At 37.0% G+C, this 12,925-nt stretch overlaps 1 protein-coding gene across 1 annotated transcript in view; it reads right to left on the bottom strand.

Moving 5' to 3' along the window:
• Nucleotides 1-12,396, bottom strand: part of SYTL5 (synaptotagmin like 5) — a gene marked incomplete at its 5' end in the record, with an annotated part of 95,912 nt that extends 83,516 nt beyond the window's left edge. Inside the window, 5 exons of the mRNA XM_006768677.2 lie at nt 2,321-2,386; nt 2,983-3,075; nt 5,052-5,158; nt 8,566-8,695; nt 12,255-12,396. Coding sequence (XP_006768740.1) covers nt 2,321-2,386; nt 2,983-3,075; nt 5,052-5,158; nt 8,566-8,695; nt 12,255-12,396 — 538 coding nt within the window. The remainder of the gene's footprint in view (nt 1-2,320; nt 2,387-2,982; nt 3,076-5,051; nt 5,159-8,565; nt 8,696-12,254) is intronic.
• Between the last annotated feature and the right edge of the window lie 529 nt (nt 12,397-12,925).

A 12,925-nucleotide genomic window follows, 5' to 3' on the forward strand; every position in this document is an offset into this window, starting at 1 on the left:
AAAGTGGGTTTACAGTCATGAGTATGGGAAACAGTTTATTCCTGTATTATTATTTATTCATTATTGTATTAATATCCATACAACAACTGTAAACTTTCTTTAGCTACACCCTGTACATATGTAAAGTCATTACATTCCTTCAATCACGAAGAGTAAAGACGATTCAAAGAACAAGATGTGAGTCATATGGCTAGTATCTCTTCTAGGCTTAATTCAAGGGCAAGAGCAAACCAAGGATGCCAGAATTAGAGGCAGCCTGCCATATCCACAGGTTACACATCAGGTGGATACCGAGGGAGGACTATACTTGGAAATTATAACTTAAAGAGAGCCAGTGAGCGACCTAATTTGTCTTTCCTATTCATAAAATAAAGAAACAGAATTGTCATGATAGTAGGTGGCTTTTATCAATGCTTTTCAAACCATAATTGCATATAAATCACCTGCGGATCTATTAAAACAAGTATTCAGATCTATTCTATCTTAGGTTGGGTTTGAGATTTTGCTTTTCTACTAGGTCCACAATTTCCAAACTGTTTGTCGAGGAATTCCACAGCACCTCAGTAAACTCACAGGGGCACACAGGTATTTTAAATTTACAAGGGAAACATAGTGTCATCTATCAGACAACATATAAACTACAAACAGTAGTTTGCAGTATCAACATTAAATTACAATTTATTCTTTATAAAGTCCTATCTGTGTGAAATTGAGTTTTTGGCAGTTGCTGTCACAAAACACAAATATTGCATAAAAATCAATGTAGAACAAGAAATTAGCCCTAGCCGGTTTGGCTCAGTGGGTAGAGCATTGGCCTGCAGACCAAAGGGTCCAGGGTTCAATTCCAATCAAGGGCACATACCTCGGTTGCAGGCTTCTCCCTGCTGGGGCCATTGTCAGGGGTCATGCAGGAGGCAACCAATCAATGTGTTTCTCTCACATCAGTATTTCTCTCTGTCTTTCCCTCTCTCTTCTACTCTCTTTAAAAACCAATGGAAAAATATCCTCTGGTGAGAATTGAAAAAAACAAAAATGAAATTAAAGTGGTACTGTCCAATCAGATTCCAAGATTTAACAATTCATGTAGTGCCAACAGACACACATATCCCATTAGTAAATATTAAGGGCTATTTAATAATGGATAAAATGTTATTTTTCTCTCAGTTTATGTATATTATTTTTTCAATTGGCTAAATTGTTAGGATACCAGTGCTTATTGTTTTATTTATTTTTTACCTAAATAATTAATAAATTGGCTATTCAGGTATTACTTTTGGTCCAGGAGCACCATGATAGTATCACTGAGATACTGCAGGCTCCCTGAACTGACAAAGTTTCAGAATATCTGTTTTAGGTAATGCAATGTTGCTAGTCCATGAACTATCATTTGAGTTTCAAGGCCTTCAAGAATAAGCCCCAAACTCCTCATGTTATATATGAGAAAATTCTGGCTCACAGAAATTGTTGGCAGGGTCAAGACATACAACACATTCTGCAGATTTTTAGTCTGAGGACTTCCCTAACTAATACCTCACACTATTTCCTTGTATCACTAATTAGTGGCTCACCACATTGTTCTGTAGCCACTATTCAAAGAAGTTCCTCTGTAAGCAAGGGGCCCTATAGATGGAAGAAAATTTAAGAACTCACAAATGCTTAAGCTTGGGAGAAATTTAGGCAGTTAAGGAAATTTTACTACTAACCAAACTTTATGCTCTTAACCAAGCCAATGCTGTGATTTAAAATAGAGCTTTCTCTTGCTCTCACTCTTGCTCTTGCTCCCTCTGTCCGTCCCTCCCTCCTTTCTACTCTATCTAAAAGCAATGAAAAAATATCATTGGGTAAGAATTTAAAAAAATAAAATAGAGGTATTTATTCTAAAGGTAAATCAATGGTAAATAATTTTGGACCATGTATCTTTTGACTAGTCCTCATATTCTAATGTTTAATGAGTGTGTTTTTTTTTGGGGGGGGATACTTGGATTTTAATAATTTTATTTACCTTTTATTTATTTATTTATTTTTAAATTTTTTACTTATTTATTTTTTATTTTATTTATTTTTTACAGCACCAAGGTACATGCCCTTGACCAGAATCGAACCTGGGACCCTTGAGTCCACAGACTGATGCTCTATCCACTGAGCCAAACCGGTTAGGGCTGATCATTTTATTTACCTTTTAAAAGAGAACCTCTGGTTAATTGAATACAAATCAGAAAAAGCTATATGCTGGAAAATTGCCCACCTAACCAGATTTCCTGTACCATAAAATTTGTGAAGTATGGTTGGAAAGAAGGAGAAGGAAAGATTGAAAACTCACAGTGTCTGAGTCAACATCAGGCACATTTAGGTAGGTCCTTTTCTTGTCAGAGCTGGCTTGAGAATTCTTTAAGGATGTCACACGAAGGTCAAAAGGAAAAAAAAGGTATTAAAATAACAGATAGACATTAGAGAAGCAAAGAAAAAAGTTACAGACATATAGATGGGTAAAAGGTAGCAGGGGTTCCTAAAGGCTACCTCTTAAAGAAAGCCTGAACACTAAAATAAGAAGGGTCTTCATTCTGTTGGCAGTGGGAAACTATGGATGCTGTTTGAATAGGAGAGAAACCTGACTTGGTATGTGTTTCAGGAGAATGTCTGCCCGCAGTGTGGAGAACAATTAGGGAGTTGAGAGAATGGTGGCAGGGAAATGTATCAGCAGAGAATTGAGATAATTTATAGGCTTGAGCTGAACTAAGGACTGAAGAGGTCTTAAAGCCTATGTGAGGACCAAGGAAGAAGAGGGAAGCAATGAGAAACCTTAGGAAAAGTCTACACAAAATTAGACCAAAAAGTACTCTGTGGGCTAAGGACAAGTGGAAGACTATAATGACTTAACTCACTAACAGACATTGTCCCAAAAACATTCATATGCCCTTTGGAAGTGAACAGAAAATCAACAAGAGAAAGAATAAACTTCCAGTGCATTAGAGAACTGCTTACTCTTGACAGGTCACTTGCTAGGCTGTGGGTGTTTGCAGAAAACCTGGAGGACACTACATCATCAATACTTTCTTCAGTTTCTTCTGAGGAGTCCTAAGGAAGGGGGCAAATATCAGTGGTTTGGTTTACTGTTTTCCTAGAAAGTCACTTCACTCCCCAAATCACTTTCTTTTTAAAATACCTGAAAAATCATATACAAATATCTAGAAATTGCCCTATTCTAGGTTTTCCTCTTTTGCTATCCATTCAACCTGAATTATATCATCAGAGGAGTAGGGCCTCCTTCCTAGTGGAAGCTTTATGGAAAGAGAATGAAATTTAGAATCACACAGACCTGGGTGATATCTAAGGTGATTTACTTTGGGCAATTAAATTATTTTTTTATTAAAAAGTGTTTGATCTGTGCATGTATGCATGTGTGTGTGTGTGTGTGTGTGTGTGTGTGTATACTGTTAAGATGGGTGCTCCAGGTGACACTCCAACCAACTGAGCCACCAGCCAGGGCTAAAATCATATTTCAATGGTTTATATTAGTTTTATTAAATTTGTATTTTTATTAGGTATGACTGTTAAATTTTGTCAATAGTTTTCAGCATCTAGCAAAAATAGTTTTGTATTTTCTCCTTTAATATATTGAAATATTAGCTATGTAATACATATTTTCACATAGATTAATTCTTCCATTCATTCTTAGAATAAAACTTATCCTTATTGCTATATTTTTCATTCACTGCTAGGTTTTACTTATAGTTTTTTAATTATTTTTAAATCAAGTTTGAGAGTGAAGTTTATAATAGTTTAAAACTATGAATTTGAAGATTTTTTAGAGTTTTTAAGATCAAAAACATTTTTATAATATTGGAATTAACTGTTCTGTAAAGGTTGAGAACAAGTAAACTTTGAAACCATTTGATCTCATTATTTGCTTCCTTTTTTTTTTTGGTGGTGGATTTTAAGATACTTATTATTTATACAACTAGTGGCCCAGTGCACAATATTCGTGCACAAAGGGGTGTGTCCCTCAGCCTGGCCTGCACCCTTTCCAATCTGAAACCCCTCGAGGGATGTCTGACTACCAGTTTATGCACAATCCCTCTCACAATCCGAGACCGCTGGGTCCCAATCACTCGCCTGCCTGCCTGCCTGATCCCCCCTAATGACCCTGCCTGCTGGCCTGCTCACCCCCAACTATCCCCCCTGCTGACTTTCTTGCCCCAAACTGCCCTCCCCTGCTGGCCTCATGGCCCTCAACAGCCCTCCCTGGCCAGCCTCATGGCCTGCAACAGCCTTCCCTGGCTGGCCTCATGGCCCCAAACTTCCCTACCTGGCCGGCCTCATGACCCCTAACTGTGCTCCCCTGCTGGTCTCATGGCCCCCAACTGCCCTCCCTGGCCAGTCTCCAGGAAGGTCTCCCGGTCTAAGTAGCATATTACCCTTTAATTAGTATAGATAGTAAATAAAATTGAGTTTTAGAACTGTAAGTTTCCTGCCTTGCTTTAGAAAAATTATATTATTGTCATTTAATACTTGTGTCATATCTTTCTTCCATGGAGTTCAAATTGCATTATAGCAATTATAGAACTCAGAATATCACAACATTAGAAATGGAAGGAACATTACCAATAATCTAATTCAACTTTCTCATTTTATAAATTAATTTTCCAATAATTTAGTCTTAATCAAGAAAGTAGTTTATTGAGAATAACTTGAGATGTAGAAATGTTCATATAAAATACATAGTCAGATTAAATCCAGTAATATTTCATTTAGAAAATGTTGATATTTCCCATTTCCCAGGTTTAGATTCAGTAATGTGCTTTTAGGTAGGAATTGAAATTCCCAACAGGTGTTTCTTAAGGATAATCTTTCCAGATTAATCTGATTACCTCTTACCTTTACTAAATCATTCCTTAGTTATTTTTGTATGCTGGTTGTGAAGACTAATCGAAAGAGATTATTGTATATCCTCACTTTACCCTCAACTCATCCTCATGTAAAAGTGGACAAGTTTTGAACAATATCATGCCTTTTCCCCATGATCATTGGACTCTTTTCTGTATCCAACTTACCAAATCTTTGTCTAAAGCCCCAGGGACATACTTGCTTCTTAAATTTACAGTATCCTTTAAGTCTTCTTTAAATGACCCATTCAAATCTAACTCAGATTGAGTTTGGTCTGGGGGAAGGAAGAGAAAAGGAAAAATATGAATCACCTTATTTTCTACAAGTTTTCACTTTTCATTGTAAACCTTTCATCTTTATTCCAATTCTTTGTAGGCATGGGACATAGTGTTATGAAAGCAAGTGTCAGACTCAGTAACTTTCTGCTGTTTATGCTAACATACTTTCATTTTAATAACATTTTGAAATTCCCTTGAACTGAATTACCAACACTGATGTATTCATTTCTCCTTTGATCATAGGAAACTAAATGCTCTATTACAAAATGCTAATTTTAAGGTGTTTAAGTCTTCTGTTTTGCTCATAGATTTTGAAAAACTCTCTCAGAATGGACCCTTAAGCTTAGAAAAAATAAAACATTAACCATTCTTGATTTTAAAATTTATAAATCAAATAAAAGGGAGTGGCTACAGGTAAATGGGAGAAAATTCTATTTTCCTTAGGTACCAGAACATTTTATAATCAGAAGAATACCTTTCTTTTGAAAATATAAGTTAAAGAACTATACAGTAGTCAGTAATGTTGTGGAAAACTTTTCAAGACACAGTTTATTTCCACAGAATAGTTCTATGTCAAAGCCCCGCTGATGTAGATATCATTGCTTATAAATAAGAAAGATTTAAGAGAGCAATCAAGTAAATAAGTTTGAAATGGTAAGTGATATAAAGTAGAAGTATTTAGCATAACACCTGACACAGTATATACTCAATAAACAGGAAGTGTTCAGTAGTAGAAATACAGCCTATAGGACAGTGGTCGGCAAACCGCGGCTTGTGAGCCACATGTGGCTCTTTGGCCTCTTGAGTGTGGCTCTTCCACAAAATACCACATGCGGGCGCGCATGTACAGTGCTATTGAAACTTCGTGGCCCATGCGCAGAAGTCGTTTTTTGGCCTGGGCGAGTCTATTTTGAAGAAGTGGCGTTAGAAGAAGTGGGGGGGGTGTCGGTTGGTCGGGCGACAGGAGATGCGGCGCAGGTGGGCCAAGGGATACGCAGCACGAGGGAGGCACGTGCGATTCATGCACGAGTTGAGTGAGCCAGTCAGTCAGCAGTCTCATTGTGCAGTGGTTAGTGCTAGTCGAGTCTGTAAATCGTGCGTGGGTGACAAAAGTACCTACTCGAAGCATAAAGTTACCTGTATTTTTCCAACCAGCTGCAAATCCTACAGGCATTTTTGTCATCAATTTAAGAATTGTAATTCTTTTGTGTTGGTGGCTTTATTACTATAAAATGAAACATTTTTTTAGGTGCCCTGTTTGAGATGGCTACAAAGAAGAAGCAAAGAAAAACGGAAGACTAAAACTGTGAATTTAAAGTTGAATGTACCTTCCTATATAGTTTAAGTTTAAAAAATTTGGCTCTCAAAGGAAATTTCAATCCTTGTACTCTTGATATTTGGCTCTGTTGACTAATGAGTTTGCCAACCACTGGTCTAGGAAGTTCACTTCTAGCCTAGTTTAAAAGTTTTCATTTAATAGGTGAACTGATTTTCTAATCCTAAGCAAAATGCAACAATAACCACACTCATTTAGAAAACATTTTGGGAGCTACCTGTCTAGGAAAGACTCTGACTCAGCAGACAGAATCCAGATTTAGGCTTTATGCAAATATCATCATTAAGTAACAAGTAACATTTTCATGTTGAGAATTTTGTCATGATTTTAATTCTACATATGGGACCTAAACTTCATAATTATGACCAATTTCTCTGAAGAGTTTCTTTATTCATAGGCAATGAAATTACAATATAATATCTGCTACACTGGGTTATTGTGATAATGAAGTGAAATTATATATTTGAATGTACCATATAAATGAAAGGGGTTATTATTAATACCTTAATACTGCTTGTAAATAATTCTTTATTTAAACCACAAAATGGTTAATTTTTTCTAGATATAGGGCATTGCTGACCACCAAATCAAGAAGAATTAACATTTATGTTAGAAATTAGAATTTAAGTTAAACATGCATATTAAAAACTCTAAGATAATCATTAAAAGAGAAATGGTGTATATACTAAACTAGAAGGAAGGGAAAAAATGGAAAGGGTGGGGAGACATCAATATAGAACAGCATTTAATGCCCATAAGAGAGTAAGCTACACCTGATTTAGTCATTTTGTACAACAGAGCAGTCATATTGTAAATACTCAACCTGTGGGTCATGACCCTTTCACAGGGGTCACCTAAGACCATTGGAAAACACATATATAATTACATATGGTTTTTGTGGTTAATCACTATGCTTTAATTATGTTCAATTTGTAACAATGAAATTGGGGGTCACCACAACATGAGGAACTGTATTAAAGGGTCGCAGCATTAGGAAGGTTGAGAACCACTGATCTAAAAGAAGGCAGTAGAGAAAGAATAAAACCTAGAACAAAAGCGAGGTGAATGGAATATATAAAGTAAGATAGTAGAATTAATTCATACCTACTGACAATCAAAATTAATGCAAATTGACAAAACTCAGATAAATTTTATGGTATGTAAATTATATTTTAATAAATCTGTTAATTTTTAAAAAGTTGATTTAATCACACTATTGTCTATGCCCATGGGTTAAATTCTTCCCACCCACGCACCCCTGCCTTCCCTCTGAGATTGGATAGTCTGTTCCATGGGGACAGAAGGGGGTACAAGCTAGAAAGGGTCAATAGGGAAAAGGGGGACATGTGTAATAATTTCAACAATAAATATTTTTTTAAAGTTAATATCCTTGAACTCTGGGCAAGTGTCCCTGCCTTTCATATCAAATCAGCCAATTATATTTGGTACTAGAGGCCCGGTACATGAAATTTGTGCATTCACGAGGGGGGGGGGCTGCCTGCACGCTCTCCAATCCAGGACCCCTTGGGGGATGTCTGACTGCCAGTTTAGGCTTGATGGCTTAGGCCCATTCCCCACAGGGCTTAAGCTGGCAGTTGGACATCCTTAGTGCTGCCATAGAGGCAGGAGAGGTTTCCACCACCACTGCTGTGCCCATCAGCCATGAGCTCAACTTCTTGCTGAGTGGCACTCCCCCTGAAGGAATACACTGACCACCTGGGGCCAACTCCTGTGTTGAATGTCTGTCCCCAGGTGGTCAGTGCGTGTCATAGCAACCAGTTCTCTGCCGTTCGGCCGATTTGCATATTTCTAGTAGCCTTTTATTATATAGGATAGCTCTGAAACTTGGCAGTGGTGCCTGGCAAGTGTACACTTAGGAAATAGATTTTGCATAAATGTAAGAGGCTCAAAACATCACCTGGGACCACCTATAAGTAGTTCTTATGGAGTGGGCCTACCACCATGGGTCCAAAAGAATAGACAAGTTTTTTCTAAGGCATGAAAAGAGTAAGCTACACCTGATTTAGTCATTTTGTACAACAGAGCAGTCATATTGTAAATACCCACCTGAGGAGAGGGAGGCCCTGGGCACTTCTATGGAAGGTGTGCCAGAAGTGTTTGTGCAATGATTCTTTGTGAAGTCCTCTGAGGTGCCTTCAATGGCAGCCAAATCCAAAGAATTTTCAAAACCATGTTCCTTCTCACAAAGTAAGCATTAACAGAAAAAACATTATATTGACGATAATTTACTTTAAAATCCTTCCACAGAAATACACTTCAGTAAAGCCACATTTAAGTATATATTCTTTAGAAGATAGTTGATATTTGGAGGACCCTCCTCAGGAGTCCATATAACTCTAAAACTTATTAATAATTACTCTCTAATGCTAATGAAGGCTTTGGAAATAATTTTTCATACAAGATCTGGGAGCATTTTACTATATGGTTAGTAAATGATACAGGTACTTCCAACTTACATAAATTATGTATAAGAATCTGGCAATCTTCATACCCTCGGAGTAGGCTTAAAACTATGGCCCTATGCTTGTCCACCTTTCAACATCCTTTCTCCTCAACCACCCCTTACCTACTCCACATCCATTTAATAGAAGACCATGCCACCTTTTCCATTTAGCAGGCTAGGTGATCAGAACCTGGTTGGTTACATTGTTATTGAAATGGAACTTTCATGCAAAGGGCTTATCAAAGTTCATAATAGGATAAAGAATGGGTACTTCCCTAATTTAGAGGAATCGGTGATTTTTGGGTACTATCTTGCTAATAAATGCTTGTGTAAATTGCAGAATTCAGTCTGAGACTTGCTTTCATTGTAACATATAATAAAAGAAAACTCTGTACAAAATGTCCCTGGGCCCATAAGGGCTTGGCTGTTACATCACTCCAACATTGCTTGAGCATTAAAAACATAATTTTGAACTTTTTAGTAACTGAGTCGAGTTTAAATGTCCATGGAAATGATACCACAATGTGCTAATGATCAAATATAAAAGAAATTTTAAAATTCATTTTCCATAATAATAAAAAATGCTTTTAAAAATTCTACAGGAAGGAATTTCCTCCTTGTTGCCCATACCTTATACACTGAGGGACATTTTGATGAACTCACTCCAGAGAGATGTAACTCACTCCAGAGAGATGTAACTCTCATTTGCTTAACATGCTGATCACTGCAGCTTCAATATAGACTGTTTTTGGTCTTTGATTATTTTCTAATACATACTCCCTATAGTAGGAAGGATATAGCTCCTAATTACTTGCTGTATACCACCTAGATTTATCATAAGACTGTCACAGCGGTCAAACAGATAAATTAGTTTAGGTCAGTTTTCACCAACTCCTCAAAATATTGTTCATACATTGAGTTCCCCAACAAAGTAAGACCAACTTCCTTAGAAACAACTATGTTGACAGGAAATTTTCCAATTGGCACTCTGGGAGGATAATTACTATTGAACACTAATTTTCCAATTAATACTGTATAGTCATTAACATGCAATACATACCCTGGAGATTCAGACTGTGAAACCTAAAGTTGACAAGTTACATTATAGCAGAGGTCAGGTTAGAGACTTTGATGTTGTAAGAGTTTTTCATTTTAAAAACTTACTTCTCACATGCTAAAGAAGAAAAGAATATTAAAACAAAGAGATGCTGAGAAATGGGACTAATTTGGGAGAAGTTATATTGATTATCATCTCATTCTGTATACTTCTTCCATTCATCATGAAAGAGAAGTGTGCTTCTTACTGTTCTGTCTTACGTTTATTCAACAGAAAATATTTCTTTTTGTGTCTCATATAAAAGACTAACTAGATCAGCTAGAATGCAAAAGTTAGAGCAACACAGGCTATTGCCTAAATATATGTACATATACTCAACTCAGTTCTAGGGAATTTTTGTTGGGGAAATCTAAATGTTGTTTAATAAAAAAATTCATATAGAGGCTGTCAATTTTTAGGGTATTAGCACATGACAAGGGTGACATTTTCCCCTCAAAAATGGTACTTAGGAAGATAATCCTTGTTTTGAGAACAAACTTGACTAGCTTACTGATCATTAAACTGATAGTCTTCTGTTACCCAAAGATCCAGCCGCCCAGCTATTAAATTTTTTAAGACTTCTGTATCAGTTATAAATAGCACCCTTCCCAGTCTATTCCCTTCCCTGTGCTTTCCCTCCTCCATCACCCTAGTTTTTCCCATAATGCAGTTAATGTGTGGCATATAAGGGCTCCCAAGATATTTCCCTAAACTTGTGCCAGTATTTGCTCTGATTGTTCAGTTTCCCTGCAATACCAGTTCCTAAATACTTTGAGGATCATTCCTTGTTAGGTGACCAAAGAAATGAATATAATTATCAAGTAGCCATGTATTTTTCTGGCTATTGAGTAGTACTGCTTGCAGATCTTAATATAAATATTTAAGAAATTTTAAATATGCCATCTCTATTATCAGCAGGTACAATTTAGACTACAAGTGTTTAAATATATCTATTATTATTAAATCTGTCTGAATGCCTTTTGGCTATTCCTTTAAAAAAAAATCTGTAGAATCTGATTACTCACAACCTCCATTTTTCTCTTTCTTTCCTGAAGCCCAGTCTCTGCCATGGCGTTTTGGCTTCTACTCTTATTCCCCTACAGCTGCTTCTTAACACAGCTCCCAGATCCTGCATAAAAAGAAGCCATATCATGTCACTCCTCTGCTCAAACCATCTAATTATCCCTATCTTATCCAGAGTAAATGCCAAAGTGCATACTGTGATCTGCAAGGTTCCATCTGTCCCTATTACTTCTCTGAACTCATTTCTTAGTACTCCTCCCTTCATTCATCAGCAATAGCCACACAGACTGTCTTACTCTTCCTTGTGCATATCACTCATGCATACACCTCAGAATCTATGCACCGGTTGTTCCTTCAGGGGCATTAAACATATTTTAGATATTGGTTGAGCAAAGCCACTGATTTTTCAAGGAGGTCGCCCATAAGTAATTGGAACAGCCATCCAGTAATGTACCTGCTGAATATAAGTGGTGTTATTTCCTGGAGGAATTATTTACCTCAGACTCCTACATGGCTAATTCGTTCAGATCCTTCAAGTATTTATGTGAGCAGGACTGGCATATAGCAGGCCCTCATGAAATATTAGCTGTCTAAAAAAAGCTATAGTTTTTATATAAAGTTTGTATATATATATATATATGGTTTTCTGCTTAATTCAAAAAATCTAGTGTTGTTAATTCATTCAAAAGAGCAGCTTCCATATACACACATATGTTATACACACATATATTATGCAATTTAAACATTCATTATGCATTGACCCCTTATTTTAACAGATGTATAGAAAAGAAAACTAGAAAATAATTTCAAGATTCTACTTTTCCTGATTTAAATCAGTTTGCAAAAATTTTAGTGCATTCAACATCTTGAAAAGTAGCACGGAGGATCAAAATCAAAGATTTCTAAAATTATTTATATGTTGTTTAAACCATATAGCCACTTAAACCCTCATCATACAAATTCCACCTCTAAACCTGTTCCTTCTCTTTCCTTCTACTGCAGGCTTCCTGTTGGGAGCTAAGGATGCAAGAGGTTCAGTTCTGATAAAGAAGCTTCTACCATTAATCATTTTAAACAACATGCACTGAGATACAGAGAGTTGAGAACCAGTAATGTCATGGTGGTGAGGTCAACTCCCAGAAAACTGATGTCCCTTCACATTTGTGTACTTACTCTACTGATGACTGAGATCATGCTGCATGGGCTTGGGGCTGGTGACCTGTGAGTGACTGGGGTCATACCACTGCTCTGGCTGCTCTTCAGGGTCCCAGGACCAACTTCCTTGTCATTAAGATCTGTTGAACCAGTGCTTCTTCTAAATGAGAACAAACATTCTGAATTAACATGGAAACAGAGTAGCAACCAAAGACAAAGTCATGGAAAAGCTTATGAAAGAATAATGATGACATAAGGAACCACATGAAATACACCAGAGCCATATCATCAACTATCATGGCACCTTCTTCCTCAAAGACCTTTAGGGGATCACTAGGTTAAACCCTCTTTATCTGACTCTGGAGTTTTTCTCATTGAGTTTCATCCTACCCTTTCAACTATATCTTCCACTGCTCACCAGCATTCTTTCAGCCAGTCTAGGTTCCTTACTATCCTGTCAACTCACCATGCTCATGATCATGCTTCTTCCACCTCTAAGGCTTTTGCTCATGTTCTCCTGATGGAAAATGTCCTATTTGTCCCTCTCCATTCATACAAATCTTCCCCATTCTTCAAGGCTCATATGAAGTCCAGCCTCCCACACCAGACCTTTCCTGTCAGTCATAGGCCTTGTGACTTACAGTCTTTGCCAAATTATGTAGCACTTGACTACACAATACCTTGCTTGG

The sequence above is a fragment of the Myotis davidii genome, unplaced genomic scaffold, assembly GCF_000327345.1.
Source record: "Myotis davidii unplaced genomic scaffold, ASM32734v1 scaffold1263, whole genome shotgun sequence".
NCBI lineage: Eukaryota > Metazoa > Chordata > Mammalia > Chiroptera > Vespertilionidae > Myotis > Myotis davidii.